This window comes from Apostichopus japonicus, chromosome 14, assembly GCF_037975245.1.
Source record: "Apostichopus japonicus isolate 1M-3 chromosome 14, ASM3797524v1, whole genome shotgun sequence".
In the NCBI taxonomy this organism is placed as follows: Eukaryota; Metazoa; Echinodermata; class Holothuroidea; order Aspidochirotida; family Stichopodidae; genus Apostichopus; species Apostichopus japonicus.
Window position 1 is genome coordinate 22957397 of NC_092574.1, and position 22261 is coordinate 22979657.

Sequence of the window (22261 nt, forward strand, 5' to 3'; positions counted from 1 at the left end):
AAAGGTAGTGCTTGCCAGTCAAGCAACATATATACAACACACCAACCGTTTGTATTACAAAATTTAGTATCTTGCCATCATCTTATGTGGGCAAATCTTCAACTCTTATATAATTTCCATGGAAACTTATCTTTACTTCTCAATCTCATACTTACTGAAATTGAAATCCAAACAGCTTTATTAGAAACCAGATCAACTTACACATTCATTTTGAAAACGCCAAAAAAAAAAAAAAAAAAACTTTCTAATTTTCAGATAAATTTTTATAACAGCTCTTGAAACAATAATTCAAAGGAATAACAAAGCAGAAAGAAAAACAGCCATGAGGCTTTTGTGATTCCTCAGCTTGAACAATGTCAGGACAGGACTTATGTAAAGTTATTCACAGTTATTCCTGAAGCAAAATATACAACAAACAAAACACAAGGCAACCCAGCCTGCATATTTATTCAACTTAGGGAACTCTGTCACTCTAGTAATTCCCACAATGATCCTCCTCAAGTGACCCTCCGGTCCCAACCCTCCCCTCCCCCCTCCCCTCCCTCTGACTTTAAAAGCCTCATCTTTCTTGTATTGTCAATAGAAATTGGGCAAAAATCTTACCTGACGACGCGATGAGTGCAGACTATAAATTCAGGTTTAGAGTTCCACTGGTTGTATGTTATAAAGTACCTCGTTTGAAGCCATATCCATTCTTGGCCTTTAGTTAAGTACCTATAGTAACAAGAAGTCCCTTCCCCGGTCTGCATTACTAAAAACAAAAACAAGTTATTTTTAATTCATTAAACCTGCAGGGTGTATTTCTTCTATACCTATAGTAACAAGAAAATCCATCCCCTTTGTGCATTACTAAATACAACAAGAGCATCAATGATGCAGTATCTCAATACTGGAAGTTCTAATTTTGATTCCTAGTTTCATATCTTTGCTCTGTCTCTACAATTATCAATATATATAATATTTTTGGTCATATAGTTTGACGTCAATGACAACAGTCAAATAAGAAGAGGCGAACAACTCGACCATATTCTTGATGCCCACCTTGAGAAAGCTAGGCCTATCGACCTACTGTACGTTACTGTAGACTGTAGTGGTGACTACCATCAAAACTGTGTACACTTCCAAGTATCAAAACAACCCACGTTTTTCCTTCTCAATAATTTTGACATGAAGATTTCGTGGATTTATGACTTGGAAAAAATAATGTACAAGTAGATTACAAGTTTTTAATTGAAAGTGATGGGTGGCCTCCTCCTCTCCTTATAGCCACCCCAGTTCCTCTCCATTTTAGTATTTTCTTTTAATTATTTGAATATTTGATGTCAAACATCACAGGTTCAAAAGAAAGCTAAACATACTTCTTATAACCTTATAGTTATACATCTTATATCCTTATAAATAAAACATAACCTTATTTAATTTTTATAGTCTTATAAAAGTTGTGATGCTATGGCTGGCTCCTCTTTTATACATACTCCAGTGAAAATAAAATGTGATAGATTATAATTTTTGTTCTTAATTCTTTCTCTTTTTTTTGGGGGGGGGGGTTAAAGAAATATACCAAACAAGCTGTTAATTCATAATGATGCTTCATTCTAGAAATGCACAATATACACTCTATTCCAAATTAATAGTTGTTGTTTATACCATTCACATTATGTTAAATTTATGGAGTCACAGTTAAAATATAAGTTGGAAACTTAAGTTAAAATTAAAACACACTGTAAGGCAATCGAACAAACTTACTGCACCCTGCCCCAAAACTGCCTGAACACCACCAGTACAATGCTAATGTGGCCATTACTAAATGAAAGTCTAATATAGGATGCACTACTGTAGGCCTAGCCTAAACTTGTAAACACAACAATGTGTATACGTAATTATACAAAAATACCTGATGGGCAATCAAACAAACTTATCATGACTCTTGCTCTGAAAAACTACCTGAACAACAGTACAATCCTTAAATTGATATTACTAAAACCATGGAGCTATAAACAGACGAAGTCCTAATATAAATTAAATGTAGTACGACAATGTGTATGAAATAGTGTGCAATACACTACCAGTACCAGCAGCATATCTCACAACAGTATAGATATTGGTCGCGAGGGTGGCCATTTTCGTATATCTAACATGTAGCTGCCATGAGTCCTAACCAATCTGCTACAAACCAGAATTGGAGGCGGGGCTTGAGTCATTGCCAATCTGCTACAAACCAGACTTGGAGGCGGGGCTTGAGTCATTGCCAATCTGCTACAAACCAAACTTGGAGGCGGGGCTTAATTATCAAAAACAAGGAAACAAACAAGTTTTGTAGCGTGTGCAAAAAAGCCTTGGTTCAACGGTTTTTCAGAGGGATTTGGCCAAATTTGGACATAAATCGGTGAAAAAGTCATGGAATGAGATACAATTCTGGAATAAAAAATAGTAACTTTTGTTGGCCTATATGATATATGCTTGCTCTGGAAATTTCAGAGAAAAAGAACTTTGTATGAAGACGCTGAAAAATTTTTAAGAGAAGAGAGAGTCCCACTTACTGTTACAATATCTCTATACATGTAATGTATTGAGATAAAAACAGTTAATTCATTCTTTAAACCTGCAGGGTATGCTTCTTTTATACCCATAGCAACAAGAAGTCCCTTCCCCTTTGTGCATTACTAAAAACAAAATCAGTTAATTAATTCATTAAACCTGCAGGGTATGTTTCTTCTATACCTATAGTACAAGAAGCCCCTTCCTCGGTTTGCATTACTAAAAACAGAAACACTTAATTCATTCTTTAAACCTGCAGGAATGTTTCTTTTATACCTATAGCAACAAGAAGTTCCTTCCCCTGTGAGCATAACTACAACCAAAAACAGTTAATTAATTCATTCAAACTGTAGGATATGTTTCATCTATTTTTACAAGTTGTCAGGTTATGTAGTCGACATTAAAGTTCATGGAACATTTCTAAAAGGAAATCTCATATGAGAGCATTCTTTTGAGTTAAACATTGTTTTTTAATGCTATACAACTAATGTGTAAAAGTAAGTGGGCCTGACGTTTTGATCCTAGCAGGATCTTCTTCAGAGGCTAAATGACAAGTAACAGTATAACAGAAGGGACAAAAACACGTACAGAATACAGACAGGTTAATGAGCACGGTGAACACAATGAGAAAGATGAAAGGGGATTATAAGTAGACAAGGGATGGAGAGAAGAAAGCAACAGGGGAAGAGGAGAGGTAGGAGATAAACAGTGGAGGGACAATGAGAGGATTAAAGGAACAGGGTGGGGAATAAACTGGAAAGGGACTATACAACTAATGTTAGATTGAAAAGTCAACTTTAATTTCAATCTATATTGAAACTATGTTGTACTGTTTTTACAACACCTTCTTTCTTTCTTTTCTCTTTCTTATGATTTCATGATTAAAGCAAAATATTGGAAGATGAGGCAAGTGCTAACTGACATGTTTATGAAGTTTAAAGACAATTTAAATAACCAGGACAAGGAAAACACACTGCAGCATGTCAGGTTTTGATCACAACACCCAACGTAGCTTTACAATCTTTTACAAGACAATTATCAGAATATGCTCTGACCTTTAAAAAGCATTTAAGGTCTTCTTCTTCTTCAAACATTTTGTGGGTATTACTAAGGGATTTGTAATTTATTCTAAATGGTTAGAAAAACAGCAAAAATGTAATTCTCCATAATAGGAAAGGAATATCTACAAAACTATAAATGCCACATATGGTGCTATAAGCCGTAGATTTCTTCTGTGGCTTCTCAACTTGATAAAACAAAGATCTGTTCAAAGGGGGATAAAGTGTAAACTCTACCACCCCCTCACCACCCCCACCCCTTATAAGACTTGGCTTATCTCTGACATGACTATCGCTACTTACATGCTTCATGACACTGAGTTAGTTTTTCCAAGTCGTCGTGATGGTAGTAGTCATAGACAGACGTTCCTAGTACTTCAAATGGTAGATAACCTAAAACCGGAGGTCCCCTGTGGCAGTAATGAAAGGTAATGAAAGGTACAGAAAACTTGAAATATAATATATATATATATATATAATATAACGAAAATCCACGTTTACTCTAAAAGAAAATATTATTAGAGAAAACCAGAGAAAGAAGATATGACTCATAATTGACAAATACGGAGTAAGTGTTAGAAAATATATTGGAATTTTCGACTGCCAAGTATTGCTGACGAAGGTCCCAGGGGTCCGAAAATTTCAATATATTTTCTAAAACTTACTCCTTATTTGTCAATTATGAGTCATATCTTATTTCTCTGGTTTTCTCTAATAATATATATAAATATATATATATATATATATATATATATATATATATATATATGCAGATGGGTCATTCCATGATGTTGGGGAACAATTGATATCACATACACAATGTTTATATTCCACTATATGATCAGCCTACAGTAAGTTGTATTTGGGCATGGAACAGTTGTACTGAATGTTGCAGCAATATTGATGAAAATGTGTACTGGGCAAATGCAACAAACCTTCTAACCATTACAAGCCAGCCACACAAGAGATAATAAAACCAGAGCCATTAAATTCCAATTTCAGAAGGAAACACATACAAACCTTAAGAGAAAAGTTTTTTATCTCTCCTATAGCTAATGAGATTCCAGAACTAACCAGGCTTGGATATTTACCAGTGATGTGCTTACCTGTCTTCTCACAACGTCAGCACTCTTGTTCTACAATGTCTACAGTGAACTGGTAACCTTTTAACAATGTGCACCCTCTATGACTGGACCCCTCTGGTCAATGCCCTCCCTTCTCATTCTACCACCCCAAAGTGGTTTAGACATTCGTCTTGGCCTCGGATTTCTTCTCAATTCAGTTCATACGGCGCTGTGTCTTTCAGGACGTTTTTTGTGTGTGTCAGACGAGGGAATTATTTGGTCATATTAACATGCGCAGCTACTAATATGCGTAGTGCTTTCATGTCAAATTATGCACACAGCAAACAACAAGGGAAGTTAAAGGTCACTCACAGCTGATCCTAGGTCAACCGCAGCTGGGTTTGCATGACAAATTTAACGTAGAGTTTGAGGTCTGATTCTACCTTCATTCTAGTCTATCGTGTGGTCCAAATCCTGGGCTAGATCCACGTTTACACAGCCCAGAGATTTGGGGTTGAACACGGTGCTCTTTCTCAAGTGAATACGGTCGCTTCTGTCTAATATCAACGTTGGCTATAAATGTAAAATGGAGGTTAAAGGTCATCGCTGACTCCAGATCAACAGTGAGCTGCATTTACATAACAAATGAAACACAGAACACTGGGTCGGACCCTCCCTCGGCTTAAGAACAGCTTAACGTTATATCTCACCTCTGATCTAAGAATAAAAATTTCCAATCAAGACTGTGTCTGGACGCGAATTCCTTTTCTTTCTCCGTGGACATTGCCATCTCCCTTGTGAGCTGAGAGTTTTGTAACCGCACCGTGGCTACAAAGCAGCACTGCTCTTCCTGGTCACCCATGTCGAGCAACTTAGCTGCAAAACAAGCAGCAAAGAATATAAATAAACTGTGGCTTTTTTGTCATAACTTCGAAATGTCTGGTATCATTTTTTTTTTTAATTCAGTAAAACATTTTTCTGTCTGCAATCATATAGACAATGGGTTATGTGCTGGACACCTTGATGTGAAAAAGTTAATTTTAAATTAAAGCTGTGAAAAACATTTATTTAGAGAATATAGGGAAACAGGTAATATAATTGCTTTCAAGCAATAACAATTTTACTTTCATTTTGGGCTAAGGTGGGCTTTCTTGGGGACCTATTTCTCTTGCTGCACCGGGGTCGATTTAATTTAATCCCTTCCAAGAGAAGACCTTTTCTTTTGTGAACTGTGGTACTGGACCGAGCAGTTAATTAACATAGCAACTGATTGTCCAGGAAGTTGATCCTAGGGGTCAGAAGGGTCAATATCTCCCCCCACCTCAACGGTTTAAAGTGGGGACAAAAGTAAGATGTTGCCCCTCCAACAATTGCTAGAGGATGCACAATGGATACAATTATCTCAATAATGTCCGTTTTGCAATTCCTGTTCATGAATATTCAAACACCTGTATGGAATAGACAATTTTCAGACAGCTTGTTCCTAAGTTGTGTATATCATGCCACCAACAGATGTTAATGTAGATCAAATTGTTTCATTTATTGTACATATAGGCCTACTTGATGGTATTCCATGAAATTACTGGCATAAATACAACTGTTGCACATCTGACCTCTTTATCATATAAGAAAATATAAAACAGTCAGCCTCATATTTTGTAAAATTCTGTGGATTTTTAATATTTTGACTTTTGAATTCCACCAAAAGTTGAGAATGTCCTGAACCCATTTAACACATTAACGTCAAGCACGAATTTACGGACAGTACTTCACCTTCTCTTGAAATGTCTTGCTGAGAACTAGGGCAACATCACCCTCCCCCCTCCCCACCCCCAACCCACACCTGTAAAGGTCATCCGACAGCCCGCTTATGAAAATCAGCCATGAAAAACAATTTTTTTTAGATGGTTTGGTTTTACGAAGCTGCTAGAAAAGAAGAGTTGACAGAGACAAGAAAGCCAGCTATTTGTAAAGGTCTAAAACTGACGAATAATCTCTGGGCCTTAATTTGTCAGGAATGCAACACAACAAGTGGATCTGATAAATAACTGTATTTATAGAGACGTTTTTGTTTTTGTCTTTTGTGAGTGGTTTTAAGTGGGAAGCATTTACCTGACTTAACTTCACCTCCGAGGCACATTTCCAAAGAGATGATCAAAGTAGCTGGGAGCAAACAAGCAGAATCTATTCCAACAATTTGGTAAAAAACCTGCAAATTTTTGAATGGTTTTTCCAGGGGAATGATGTGTTTGAAGGAATATATACTACATGATAGATCAAGAAGAACAGGCAGGCAAAAGTTTAAATGGAGCAAGGATATTTTATGATGTTTACCTGTTTGGTTTATAGCTACGATTACATCATCTCATAATAACTGTTTGCAGAAACTTAAGTCACCACTGTGATGTAAGGAACATGCATCACTGTATCATGAATGGCTGTTGTAAAATGATTCGGAATCGGTACTTGTAGCTGCATTTACTAAATAAGGATAACCTCGCTACATATTAAAATGATGCATTCTAATAAGGATAACATCAATGCATATTAAAATCCTGCATATTTATAAGGATAACATCAATGCATATTAAAATCCTGCATATTTATAAGGATAACATCAATGCAAATCATAAAGCTGCATACTAATAAGGATAACCTCAATGCAAATTAAAAAGCTGCAAAATAATAAAAAGGATAACCAGAAATGAAAAGGTTCAGAGGTTCCGATTCCTTAACATATTCATAGTGTGGTAAGCCATACATGTTAATATTCATGAACTTGTGCACACCAAAATGAAGAGGATTATCTATTGACTAATGCAGCAACATATAAAGGAAGTTACCAGGAATCAGTTATCATGTTGACAAAGTCTATTTAGTGACTTAGTATAACCAGAAAGCCAGTTGGCTTTGTGATTCCTTGCCATACAAAGTGCTCAAGAAGCTGTCAATAGGTCAATGCCCTTTAATTTTGAATAAAAGAAAAGTAATATTTTGTTGATACATTACACAACATCTTATCACGCCAAGAATTCTGTTAGCTTTATTTTGTATTTCTCATTGCTTTATGATGTATGGTTAGTGCGAAACTAGTCACAATCTGTTCTAATCTTCTTTAAATACTCACATATATGATAGTTATAACATCATACCATTGTCCTAATCCCAACTAATTCCCATAGTTACGCACACTTTATCATTGATTAGAATATTCTTCACAAATTATACGCCCTTGTGTCAGTCACGTCGGTGGTATATAGATATATCGAGATAGCAAAAAACCTCACAATTCCTTGTCAAAAATTTTTAGGTTGAAAAATAAGTATTGTATAATTGAGTCTGTGAGATATTTATACATGCGATGATGTTATATGTTGACACAATAACAAGATTGAGTAATTGATAATTACGCATCTATGGAAGATCTCAGCATGAGAAAGGAAGCCTTATTTTTTTTAAATAAACTATTCTACATTGTGTGAAGAATCTGTGTCTGTAATTACAAGCAGCTAATTGTTGTTTTCATATGAATTTGGAATATCTTTTTCCAACAAATGATGAGTGTACTGCATAGCAACCACACTCTTGTGATAAATATTGTCGTCTTGGGAGCCGGGGATTTCGCAACAATTTCATTCTATAAAACCGAAAGAAGGGGAAGGGATTTCATGGAAAATACTGCTTTTGCTAATTAAAAAAAAAAACACAAAAATTGCTGTTTTTGGCCCGACTTTTCTCTTAATTGCCCCGGCCAAGGAAATATCATGTTCAAGAACGATGTACTTCTTGAGTATCGTGTTTACAAGATTTTCAGACTTTTGACCCCAAATGACTTTTGACCTCCACAAACTTCAGTAGGGTTCCTCTACTCAAAATGGGACATCAACATGCCAAGAATTAGATTCGTCAAAGCTTCTCTTCTTGAGATATCGTATTCCTGGTGACCTAGTATAACCTTTGATCCCAGCCAAAACCGATAGTAGCCGAGAACTCAATATGGTGCATCTCCATACAAAGTTTGAGGTCCAACCCCCTTTAGAATATTGAGTTGTCATGTTTAAAAGCCAAGGCCCCATCATGACCCCATAATGACCTCAAGGATTCCCTTTTGCTTTCAGCAAGGAATCAAAATAAGTCTTGAGAGGCAACTGCGAGGGCTCCAAACCAAGGGAACCAGTGTTCTGGTGAGCTCCATTTAGTCATCATTTATATGCTATGAGCTTCCCAGGGTTCAATCTGGTCACTAATGATCGGTTTCTCACTCAACCATTGCATTGTTATTCACTTCTTCTGCTGGGATGAGAAGAATGGAAGGTGTCCTTTTGCAAACAGATGACTGCAGAGGTATTATTAAACCTGTGACGGCATTTACTGTCAAGGGAAGTTGTTGTACATAAAGTTCTTGATCCTTTGGTCAAATAAAATGCTCATTGCTAAGAACAGTACAGTATTGATCAGCTGATACCAGAAGAAGATGAGCTTACAACGTCTCGTCCCGCTGTGTACTTTTGAAGTCTGAGAGACCCTCAGAACCGTTTGTGACTTCGGCCAAGCAGCCATTGTATTAATCTTGATCCATTTCTTGGCTAAGATCATGGATAAACAGCACACTGCTCTCCATCCTTTAATTATGTGCAGTATCTATGCCATTTCCAAGGGGCTCATGCTACTAACATGACGTGACAGTAGGAGAGTGGAACAAGTTGCTTGGTTTTCATGCCCAGGCTTTTCATCTTTGCTGCCTTACCTTAAAGAGTATTTTGATCAAGTGTTTAAATGATATATGCTTATAAAATTATATAGGATAATCTAGGATTGTAATTCTGTATTAAGCTTGATTTGTTATGTTCTTTATACATTTCATGTTCAAAGTAACTGTTTGTTGATACTTTAAGGTCAAATAAAATTTTGCATTTTTTGTATGTGATTGATACTATGGTCTCTATCTCTTGGGGTGACATAACGAGAAAGGAAGAGAATAAAAAAAAAAAGCCATGTTTGCAAATGTTGTGACTGAACTGGGTTCAAGACATATAGCAACCAGAAAGCCAGTGGGCTTATTGTGAATCCTTGCCAATTGAGATGATAATCCCAAGCTTACGTCATCGTTGATTAAATTGATCAGCAAGGTTCTTTCACTGACTGTGGACCTACCTACTAAATATGTTAACTTACAGTACCATATTTACAAGCTATTTTTAGCAAACATCAGCTCAAGCCCTGCCCCCTAATAAGTGTGCATAATATCACACTGAACATTATCATGTACTCGCTATCTACCAACACCTTCACACAAAGTATGATTCAATTCTGAAAGTGTTTACATTTGACCCTGTGACCTCATTAATATTCTTGAGATGAGCACCAAAATCAAAAGGGCTCTTCTACTCACTATGGCACATATGTATCAAGTATGACTTCAATCCAACTTTTCGTTGGTCAGTTATCGTGTTTACGAGCTATTTTAGTGAAATAAACTTAAGCCCGACCCTAATAAATATGCATAATATCAACTTGAACATATATCACCATGTACCAGCTATCTACCAACATATTAATACCAAGTAGAAATAAATTCTGACTTTTGGTTGCAGAGTTATTAGCATTTGAAATATTTTACGTTTGACCCCATGACCTCAATATTATTCATGTGATGAGCACCAAAGTCAAAAGGGTTCTTCTACTTAGTATGGCGCATCTATGTACCAAGTATGACTTCAATCCAACTTGCCATTGCTGAGTTATAGTGTTTACAGGCCAAGGGCGTCACAAACACACACACACGCAATCACCATCGCATAGATTCCTTGAGCCTTTGGGCAAGGAATCAAAACCCAGAAGGCCCACAGTTTTAGTGAATCCTTGCACAACTTTTATGTGAGGACGTTCAATGTAAACTGCACGCAGACAAGCTTCTTGTCCTTCATGAGGTCCGTCCGGCCCGCATGCCCAAATGAATCTCAAATTGGAGTTATACTGGTTACAATGGTTGCCCTCTGTTAACTTCAAATGAACTCTGACCTCTATTGAGAAGAACACAATTCTTGTACTCAATGAAGGGGAATCCCCTTACTAAGTGTGAAGCTCACCCCAGCTTCACTCTGTTGAGTTTATGTTTTCAAGTATTGACTTCTGTCGACCTATCCAATCGCACCAATTTCAGAAGAATTACTGCGCTGGACAAGGTGACTCTACCTAACATACCCAAACACACCCACGCGGGCAAGCCGCACATCCCATTTCCAACGCATGCATCGATTCCTTTTGCCCTTCAGGGAGGAATCTAAAAGCTGCCAGTGATACACAGATTAGACACATAATCACAGAATGAAAACAACTGTCTGCAAACTTTTTGGAAACCTTTCTAAAGTCCAAACATTTGATGTGTCACAGTGGGTAATTGTGACATAAGACCTGTTCATTTCGACAAACTGCTTATCTACAGAAAAAAAATGCTCTGTACACAGGATGTTACATCTCTTAAAACAGTAAGGGGGGAATGATGTTTTAATCCTATGGGGGATCTTCTTCGAAACTACAATGACGAGAGAGAAAGCGCGAGAGAGAGGGAGAGAGCAAATTAAATAGAAATATGGCACAGGATAAGAAGATTGCAAAATAGCACAAAGGAAAATTGAACACAAAGTTTGGCTAGGAATTTTACTAGTTAGTTCATTTCTCTTCTTTTGCACAAACTGTTCTATATACAGTGCATGGCATAATGTTCTCTGTTTTTTTCAATGAAGATATCGGGCGTAGCACTATGGGCAGTGAATATTTTCTTGGAATTTTATTTACTGGAATTATTCACGCTGCACTTAGGTTAAAAAAAATACTAAATGTTGTTGGTGATGATCTGTTATCCTGAGCAAAATTAAAAGAATATCAAAGCTAAGGTTTGTTTTTAAAAAAAATATACAGACTACAACCCTTGTGTTATGAAGTACATTGACAAAACTATCTGCTTCATAGCTTATTACATTGTTCAAATATAAAAATGAAAAAAAAGGTTTATTAAGTTCATTTGCATGATAATTATGCTGTACATGGACTAGCTCTATATCTAGGTCGTCACTGCTTATTTGTGATAACCCATAAATAAGAGCGAGTATGAGGCTTTGTCCATGCGAGTCATCACAAATTACTATGAAATTAACTTATATATCCATTCTTAGAGAATTAACTGCATGAATTTCAAGTCATTGAAAGACTGATGGAAGTTGGATCACTGCTTTGCTCTTTCTTCATGCACTCTGTAGTAAATTTTTGAAAAAAACAAGTTTAAGATTTCATTAAACCCACAACACCATATTGAGCTTAAAAACTCTTGGGTGATTAACTAATGTGAAATATTGTACTAGGGACATAGGGTTGATCATATGAAACTTTCTCATTTCTAAATATGTACAATAATCGGTACGGTTTGTAGTATCAAACCTATTCATTCATAGCAAGCCCCTTATGTCAACCTTTTTTTTGTGTGTGTGTGATTGAATCCTCATTTTCAAATGATACCTTGACAACATCTGAAAGGTATTGTTGGCTAATCACTACTTCACATTCCTAAAATTTTTCTTTGTCTTGCTGGCTAACTCACATAATGTAGGTTGAATTCAGTAGGTGCCTAGGTTACCAAACACTACTGTGATATGCAGACCTGTAGGTTTCAGTCTAATATTTTTTGGCATTACTAAATAAAACTGCTTCCAGATTACCTGAAGAAAGGCTACTTGTTAGAGGAGGAGTCTCATTGAAGACGGTGTACAATGTAGGGGAAATATTTTAGTATGTTCTATGTTATATGTTATACACTTAACCGTATTCTTTTCTATTGTTTGCTTCCGTTTATAACTGTAATTTTTACGTTAATTTGTAAGCTTGAATGATTCTCTAGAAGCGATGTCATCTTTTGCAAAAGAGTAAAAATCGATGTAAACTCCAAATCTTAATGTGAGAAACTTTATGTAATTGCAACAATTTGCTACTCCTAGCGAGTAATTTAACTCTATGAAATTTAAGATTTGATATTATCACCATCATCAACGCTCTTGTTCTAATTCTTCTTGTTGCTGTGTTATCCTTATCCTCATTACCATAATAATGTGTTTCATCCATTTACACTGCATTTGGCATCCAATTAAAAATATTGCAATCTCATGTTGGATTTTGATAAAAAATTGATCACATATGGTAATTTACATTAACATATATATCCTCTTCTGTCACTGAACAAGAGCTGTGTCACAAAAGAAAATTAAAGATAATATTTTTTATTTGATCCAGAGATGTGTGTTTTTATAGATTTTGTTTTCATAGGCTCAGCCAACTTCAGTTACAGTACAAGCACTTTTGATTTTTTTTTTGTAGCAATTAAGTCTGGAATGTTAAAATTGTAGGACCACAAATGAAACCTTTTAGTGACAAACTTGGTCAGAAATTAAGTTACCCCTTAATAAAAGGTGAAAGAACTTTACTCCCACTATTGTTAACTTTTGTAGACAGAATAAATCTCCCTCTTAATAATTAATGCCATAAGACACAACTGATCTTTAGATACTGCAAGGATTATAAGACAGAAATTCTCTTGCACAGTTAAACATAATGAATAAGTTATAACACTAGCAAGCTGCTTGAATACATGTTTTCAGAAATAACAGCATATCATTGAGAATTTTTTTTTGTCTGGAGGTAATTAATACACAGGAGCCACAGGCTGCATAAAACTCAGCTTAACTTCTATGTGAGAAATCTGTTTTGATATGCAATATTTCTGAGCAGTTTATCCATGTTTGTGTGAAAAATATGAGACATAGGCGGGATCGATAACAGTGTCACTGCCTGTCCTTTCATCTCCTGTATTCCTTGCCTTATTACTCTATCTTAGCAGACATTGTTTGTTACAATGTTAGAAAGATGTTTTCCTTCAAAGTGGAAGCACTTGTCACACACTTATTTTATGCAATCTATCGTTGTACTTATTATTAGCGATAAACTATGCCCAACAGTATATATGCAGCACTGTCTGGTTTTCATTCATGCAATGTTAGAATGAAAAAAAAAAAAAAAAAGTATTCCTCTGCTAAATCTGCTAAAGTGTTGTAGATATCACATTTGAATTGTGCTGAACTAGATAGGAAGCCTGAATAACAACTAAAGATAACGCAAACCCTTGACAGTCTAAATCATGAGAATAATTGCCCTAGCATCTTTTGTACATGTATGTATAAGAAATGCTCTAGCAAATAGTGTAAGACTTGTTACTTGTACTGGTAGTCTCTGTTGGATTGGAATTGGCTTGCCTTTGTTATGCAAATTGAGTTGAAAACGATCTGACAGTCAATCAAAAGCTGCTCAAGACAAGACATTAATATTTACAGTAAGTTTCCTCAAAAAGTTTCCAGGATTAACCTGCCCTGCCTGTTATGGTCATCAGAGATATTAAACTAAACTTCTAAACTATACTATCTAATCTTCCTACTACCATCTCAGAAAAAGCACTGGCATTTCAATGCAAGTTAATCATAAAAGAGTCATTGATTTGTCCATTTACCTATTGTTAAACTGCATTTCTTATGCGTTTCCATCATTTAGTAATGTATGGGTTTTGTTATACCTGGTCACTATGAACAAGGAATCCACTTGTCTGCGACAAACATTGTTTGACTGTCTGACCATGGCTTTTAGCATATATACCATTCTAGTACAGGAAACTTGTAGTACTGTAACCTGCAATGTAAGTTGCTATTACCAGCTGAGAGATACTGTTGACTAGAACAGGCTTGCAATAGTGATCCAAGGATTATTGTTGAGTGGAAATAGTTTTCTGGTAAGTCTTTATAAGAGTCTGCAAGCTGTGATCATGTGAAAACAGCAAGCTGGCCAGTACAAGTTGGAGAGTACTGCTGAAAACCCTTAAACCAAGACAAAGCAGCAGTGGCGGAGCGTCCATACAGTCAGGGGGGCGTATGCCCCCCCTGACGGACTCAAATGGACTGCTGGCGCCCTTTTCAGCTTTTGACCACTTTTTACTTATTCGCAACTATTGACTTTTTTATTGCGCTCTCATCTACCTATTTACATTTGTCACATTTTGTTGGCGATGACACCTATTTATTCTTCGTTTATCTACAAATTAGCAAGGCCTGGAAAGGGTCATTTCCGTCGATCTAGGGAGTATTTTTACTCAAAAAAAATCTGTACGCTCCACACCAACCTGTGATGGCGCTCCGCTTAGATAGTGTCGAAAGCGCCCCTACAGACCATTCTCGCCCCCCCTGACCAATACCCCTCGCTCCGCCACTGCAACCCAGACAGAAATGTCAACTTCCAACCAAACCCCACTCCATACCGCACCCTCCTAGCCCCCCACCATCCCCACTGCAACTATCTATGTACCACAAAATCTGTTTTGTATATAATGTTACTTACCTTCTGAATTTTTGAAGAATGAGAAGCTGCCATTAAACCTGACAGCTTCATATTGCACTTTTTCGCTTGGCTCCAGAGAACCCTTCCTAATTCTACACAGAAAGTTATATCGTTTATCCCTCAGTACTTTTGGTTCGTCCTTTTTGGCGTCAGCCTCCATGAGAATTTTAAAAATTTCCGGCCTATCGTCTTCATGTACCAGTTCATATATTGTGGAGGACTTTAAATCTTTCTGTATGAGACAAAAGGAAAGGTGATTATGGTTAAAACTTTAATGTGATCAATAAAAATCATACAGTATTACATTTCATACACAACTAGTACAACTGCACTGACGCAAACTTCATCCTCGTTAGGTCTCAGTCTAAAGGACAAAGATTTAAACCAAAAAAAAGAGAAAAAGCTGCAGCAGCTGCAAAATACCCTGCAGCAGGGCTGCATGTCATTCAATGGAGATTATCTGGGCAGACCAGCAGTGCTGCCTATTGTGTGAAACTTCACAGCACAAATAATTTATGTTCTACACAGCCTGGCTGCAGGATGCTGCAGCCACCTCATTCTCCTAATTTTGACAGAGTGCCTAAGGTAACCTACTGGTGGAGTATGCAAGGGTTACGTAAAAGAGACAGTCAAATTAGCTTGTTGTTTCTTGTTCCTTTTCCCTTTCTATGCTTTCCTTTTTTTCTTTGTTTTTTTCCTTCTTCTATTTGTAGTATTTTCCACAACTGTGTGCAAACGTTGATGCCCCCTACCCTTTCCCCCAATTACACAAAATAGATGTAATGTTTTATGTCTTGGGGATTTTCCACCCACACGTTCCTTTTAAAATTAAGCAGACTATAATGGAATCTTCTACCAGAAAATGAAAATAAAAGCTCAGATGTCACATGGTGCTTTTTGAGGCACATTGATACTATCAAGTAGTAAATTAACTCCATTATGAACAGCTTGAGGGCATCCTGGGCCTGATAGAGTGGTCTAATTCCTTCCCAACTGAATGAAAAAAAAAGGCCAGATTTTCCATGACTGACCATTTGTCTATAACTGACAATGGATGTGAGGGGGAACACCCCCCCCGACCCATAACTTGCGAAATGCCACTTGATGGATATATACAATTAAAATATTAAGTGTTGTATTTGTCGTACTTAAGACTGTGCAGTGATGTCATCAGATTGAGGCAACTTACATAACAAATGCATATATATTTAACTTGTTGTCTGATGCACTATATTGCACTATAATGCACTGTAATGCACTGTAATGCACTATAATGCTGAATAGCTGTTCAAGTCTTCTCTCCTGGAAATTCCCTAACTTTCTTATGACTTTTCCGAGAATCCCTAAACAGATTGTTTAACCAGGGCTGTGAACTTCAGAGGGCACAGTGCATTCGATATTTCCGTCTCCTGCAATGCATCGACTGTGTCATCGAGTACATAATGGAACAGAACATCGATAATTGAAGCAAGACACCAACAAAAATGCTGTCAGTCATTACTGGATAATATAAAATTAAATTTGCCACAGGGTACCACTTGGGATAATACTTCAAGTGCAGGCACAATGCCGTTCTGCTCTAAAGAAATCAACTTGACAATGGTGTTTACGGCTGAATTGGGTACAAGACCATGACGATTTCGGCCGTTAAATATAAATGCTGTGTAATTAGGAAGAGCATTTTAAACCAGAGTTTAATCGTTACAGGTTACCTACTGTAGTGCACAACATAATAAAGATCTTCAGTGTTATAAATCTAAAATTTTCAACAAGATAACGCGTCTCTTAGAACTGTTTTTACCATGCAGCTTTGTGACACTTGACTTTCACTTAGTAAACTTATTTCTGGCGGCTGAAGTTGATTGGTTTACAAACTTGCTAAAACCATTCCCCCCCCCCCCTCAAAAAACATTAACATGCCATTGCCCAAATAAAAGAAGAATGCTAATCAGGAAACAACATTTACTCAGGCTACAGAAACATCTGTGGGAGTGTGCTCATTTATAACTAATTATCTATAGGTACATCTACAAACATGGAAAAAAATGTAGTCAATACATCAATTAACTTCTTGCACAATGGCACTTCTTCACTGGAGATTGTTAAAGATTTCCATCAACCAAAAAATAAAATGAAAAAAAAAACAAAAAAACAAAAAGAAGACAGTCAAAAGACACCTTAGTGATTCCTTGCTAAGTTTTATATGAGAAACCTTACTTGTAGTCAAGCTTGCAACAGCAATATCTATATATATATATATATATTTATATGTACATAATATGTACAAATCCAAGATGACATGTACAAGTACCTATTTATATATATTTATGTGTGTGTGGAAGAATACAAATATGATTGACAGACTCATTAATGACAAGTGTGAAGGAAACATTCAATGTTATAACCTCCATACAAGAGTACTGCATTCAATAAGGTACATCCACGTTTCAAACATTATTAAGCTCACCTGAGATTTACATGTGGAGACTTTATCCTGTTTAAACTACGTTTTCCAGACTTGACCTCTGCTATAAACCTTACCCGAACTAGATGTCTATCACAGACAGCGTAAATAAGGTTTCTTTTCCTCGCTGACTTGAATCTACATACCAAGTATGCACAAACATCAAGTGCTGTATGCATCATCTGTATGCGCCAACTAAACCAAAAAGTAAGTTTCAAAGTTATCATGTTGAAACAGGTTTTGAAACTTTGTACCCTGTTGACCTCCACAAGTAATTATGTATCTCTTGCAATCATGACAGTGGATCAACATACCAAGTATTAAGTACATTCAACTTTTCAAGCTTGACTAATAAGAAGTTATTGCAAAGTTACATGGATTTCCAAATTTTGCTGACCTCAAGTGACCTTTGACCAGCACAGAAGACAAAAGGGATCTTTTATTCACTAAAGGCTGATCAACATGCAAAATATGATGATGATCAAAGCTTCACTTCCCTAGAGCAGTTATCAGGTTTATAACGACTTTGACCTTTGACCTTACCCAAAAAAAGTATATTTTCTTGTACTTCATACAGTGAAGCCACATACCAAGCATGGAGTCCATCCAACCATGAGCATTAAGTTCGAGATAGTACAGAGATAATATAGTTTACAAGGCAAAATGTCACACACACACATGTTTGTATTACATTCAGACCGAGGACCCCATTGTATTTTCCATTGTTCAAATCCACGTACCCTAACCTTAACAATACCCCATACAATAGAATTCTTCCGAGGACGTGGTGATTCTTTAGAAATCACAACCGAGGACCTGAAATTCTTTTGTTCAAGTCCTCGGTCAGATAGCAAAAAAAATGCATACTGGCACACACGCCATCATCATCGCATGATAATTTCCTTTGCCATCAGCAAGGAAATAATACAAGTATTTATCAAGTAATCCCCCTCTGCCAACAATGCTTATGTCAAATATTGCTCCACATGTCTTTCGTCACTATGTTTCCACAAAACCCGAATCTGTTTTAGATTTTGGGTGATTAAATCAGCAGTTTAGGGAGCTGGGCCCCCACAAAGGTTTTATTTTTAACTTTGATATTGTTTCAATATTATGCTCTAGACTTACTGTTTATGCATAATTTTCAACAAAGCCGAGTATTACTGACACAGGGAAGTTGACATGCACTGCTAACTGATATAACCGTAACTTTGTCATACAAAATGACAAAAGGAGATAGTACAATATGCTGCAAAAGAAGGCACACAGTCAAAATTGTCAGATTGTGGTTTTGAGTTCTCTCAACCTGATGAATATTTAAAATTCTGACTCACTGTATACAGTGGCCTAAAATTACAAGTTTTAGCTCTCGTTTCTAATTCGATGCCAGCGGGTTGGCTTTCTACAAAGTGCAGGATAATAGTTGTAACCATCTAGCACAGCTACTTATATTAAGGAGAAATGTTATCTACGTTGTCCCAAGTCATTGATTCAAATTGTCCAAGGGTTACGGGAACACAGCAACATTTTGTTTGCCAATGGCAAGGAATAACAAATCTATATTTTCCCTGATTATGAATAAATGCACCAAAACATTCAAGCATTACACTGAGTGAAGATTGAACTGCTTAGAATTAAGACAAATTCCCCTTTTATTTATATTTTCTACAATTTAAGTTACCCAGACAGTAGTTACAGATTCTTTGCAATATATGAATATTACTAATACTATTATATTACTTATGAGTGCTGTACAAAGAAAATATGAACAATAAAACACAAAATACAAACAGGACAGAGAAGACCGAAAAATTAATTAAATAAATAAGTTTTGAGTTTAGATTTGAAAGTAGTTAATGAGGATGTGAATCGAATATTGGGAGGCAAAATATTCCAAAGCCTTGGAGCTGCTGATGTAAAGGTTCTGTCGCCATAAAAAGATGTTTTAGATAGAGGTCCTGATACGAGAAAAAGTTTATTCAATGAGCTTAAGTTTACATTGGTAGAATGAGATATGAGATCAGAGATATATGTTGGAGCTAGACCGTCATACGTTTTGTAAGTTATAAGGAGAATGTTTAAAATAAATGCATTTTTGAACAGGTAACCAGCGTAATTGACGTTAAGATAGGGGTGATGTGTGTGTGACGTTTGCAATGTGTGACAAGCCTGGCCGCAGAGTTTTGAATACATTGGAGTTGAGAATTGGGTAAAGACGAGAGTTATTGCTGTCAAGATGGGAAGAAACCAAAGTATGTATTAAGCATTCCGTTGATGGCTGGTCCAAATATTTGCAGATTCTACCAATCTTGTATATATACCAAAAGAGACCCTTGCGGCATATATTTCTGATTATGTGCATTAAGGTTGAGACTTCTTGTCGAGAATAACACCAGTTCCACTAATTCCATACATGTGCTGTTAACGGTGAAATAATACGTTGGGGTTGATAGTGTCAGATGCTGCTGAAATAATCTTACAAAACAAGTATTGCTTCTCCTCCTTTGTCAAGAGCCAGTAAAATGTCATTAGACACACACGTAGCAACGCAGTTTCAGTGGCATGGTAGCAGCGGTGAGTAGATTGCCATATCTGTTGTGATTGAGATAAACCTTCAACTGTGTTGCAGCAATCCTTTCTAGAACTTTAGAGATGAACATTAAATTAGCAATGGGTCGGTAGTTCTTATGATCTTCTGGCTTAAGATTAGACTTCTTCAGAAGGGGCAAAATGTTGGTTGTTTTAAAAGCAGTCTGGAAAGTTCCAGAAGACTGAGAATAACTGACAATTTAGTAAATATATGGAAGCAAAACATCAAAACTCTCTTTCCACAGACAAGTTTGAATCGGGTCCTGGCTGCGGGATATTTTGGCACCCGATTTTCCATATTAGGCAGTGAAAGGATTTCTGATAGCTAAACCTGATAACTTGGCAATATTGTTGAAAATCTTCAGGTGAAAACCACAACCTCATAGCATTTTGTATTGCAAAGATATCATTTTTTTCAGCTTTTTGTGATATTTTGTTAATGCACCTGGCAACAGCAGAATGAATCACTTAAAATTGCCGTTAGAAAATGTCAAACTTTTGTATATTCTTGGATAGACAGATAGAGCAAAGTCCGAGTAATCCCGTAATCCATTGCAGAGGCACCTGTAGCACTAACTTCAGGACGATTGTGTTGTCTGTGTCCATTTTCTTCACTAGTAGATTGAACAACGTTTTCAGAACCGTTTACTGTCATTTCCTTCCATTGCAAGGAATAAACGGGTGTTTTCAGACTTTTCCTCCATGAAATTGGGTAAAAAAAGTGGACTACGAGTATATCTAGGTTACATTTGTGTAAAGAACATGCTCATATGGGCGGTTGCAGTGATTTTACCGTAAATCGTTCGCGCCACAAGGGCAACAAAAAATTTCTTTCAATTGCGACAGCTTTAAACCCACCTGGTCAGAATGCTTTTAGAATAAGAAACATTGAACCTGCTTCGGAAGTTTGTTTTCCGAAATTCATCAGCAAACACATATTGAGACTTTAAGTGCTGACTTACAGTACTCTGCACCATAGCACTTTAAAAATTACAAAGGATATGGATAACAGTGTGTGAACGATGTGAAGGACAAATATTGTCAGCAATGTTACAAAAACATGGATTAAATGCTCACCAAGCCAATCTCTCACAAAATGACCCATTTCAAGGTCAAAACTAGCTTGTTTAGTACAGGCAGTACATATACTGCAGACATTACTTGGAAACTGGTTGAGAAAATGTTGCAATGACAACGGCTACAGCAGGTTTTGATGAGTGTTCACAATTTGAAGCAGATGAATGAAAACATCTACATCGGAGGCGGTCATGTTTTATGGTTCATATTTATGAAAGTCGGAGGGTGTGACGTTTTCGATCCTTGCAGGATCTTCCTCAGATGCTGATCCTTCAAGATGCCCTCTAACTGTTATATATTTACCTACACAGGCCTTTTATGCAATAGGTATGCAGTTTGTAATAGCAGCTGTTTCTCTGTTTAAGGCCTCAAGGTTTGATTGTTTCTTTGGTAATACACAAGATACAATTCAGAGAGCATCACAATAGCACATCAATAGCCTCTGTTGGTCAACATGAAAACTACAGGTGCAAAAGGAAACAGCTTTAACCATCAAAGGAAATTACATATTTCCTGCAAAGCTTACTGTAATAGTATTTGAAAGACTAATGATTGAACCATCACACAAATGATTCTTAAAAATAATTTGTTGTTTAATGCCTGGAATATCTACAAGTCTTTTGTCATAAGAGCTGATACCAATGTTGATTTTCACTGGTACATCTTCTGAACATCTTTATATCGTAATTAACAGGTTTTCTAAACTGGAACAATTTAAATCAGATAAGTTCTGTTGAAATTAGGTTTCCCGGGACTCCAGAAGAGGAGGACAGACTGAGTGACCGGGAATATTTGCCCCCTTCAACTTCTGCAAATTGATAAGGACACATTTATTTTCCCATTCTCAATGGCAATTGGTCTGTACTATACAATATACTGTATGTTTTTCAACAAGTTAAGTTACGAGAACATAATTTGGATTCATAACGTAAGACTTTCCAAATCTCGATGGTTGGAAATTATCTTCAACTCTGTGAAGCATTCAAAATGCATCACAAGTTTCTTAGTATTTTTGTCATGGTTTGTCTGTGTATGCCTTGAGT

General features: G+C 36.5%; 1 protein-coding gene across 2 annotated transcripts in view; it reads right to left on the minus strand.

Annotated features, from left to right (window-relative positions):
* Window positions 1-22261, minus strand: part of LOC139979545 (uncharacterized) — a 66655-nt gene that overhangs the window by 17488 nt on the left and 26906 nt on the right. For both annotated transcript variants that reach the window (XM_071990468.1, XM_071990467.1), the window contains exons 5-8: window positions 15089-15320; window positions 5371-5536; window positions 3900-4006; window positions 604-751 (exon numbers count right to left, since the gene is read on the minus strand). In XM_071990468.1, the coding sequence (XP_071846569.1) occupies window positions 604-751; window positions 3900-4006; window positions 5371-5536; window positions 15089-15320 (653 nt within the window). The remainder of the gene's footprint in view (window positions 1-603; window positions 752-3899; window positions 4007-5370; window positions 5537-15088; window positions 15321-22261) is intronic.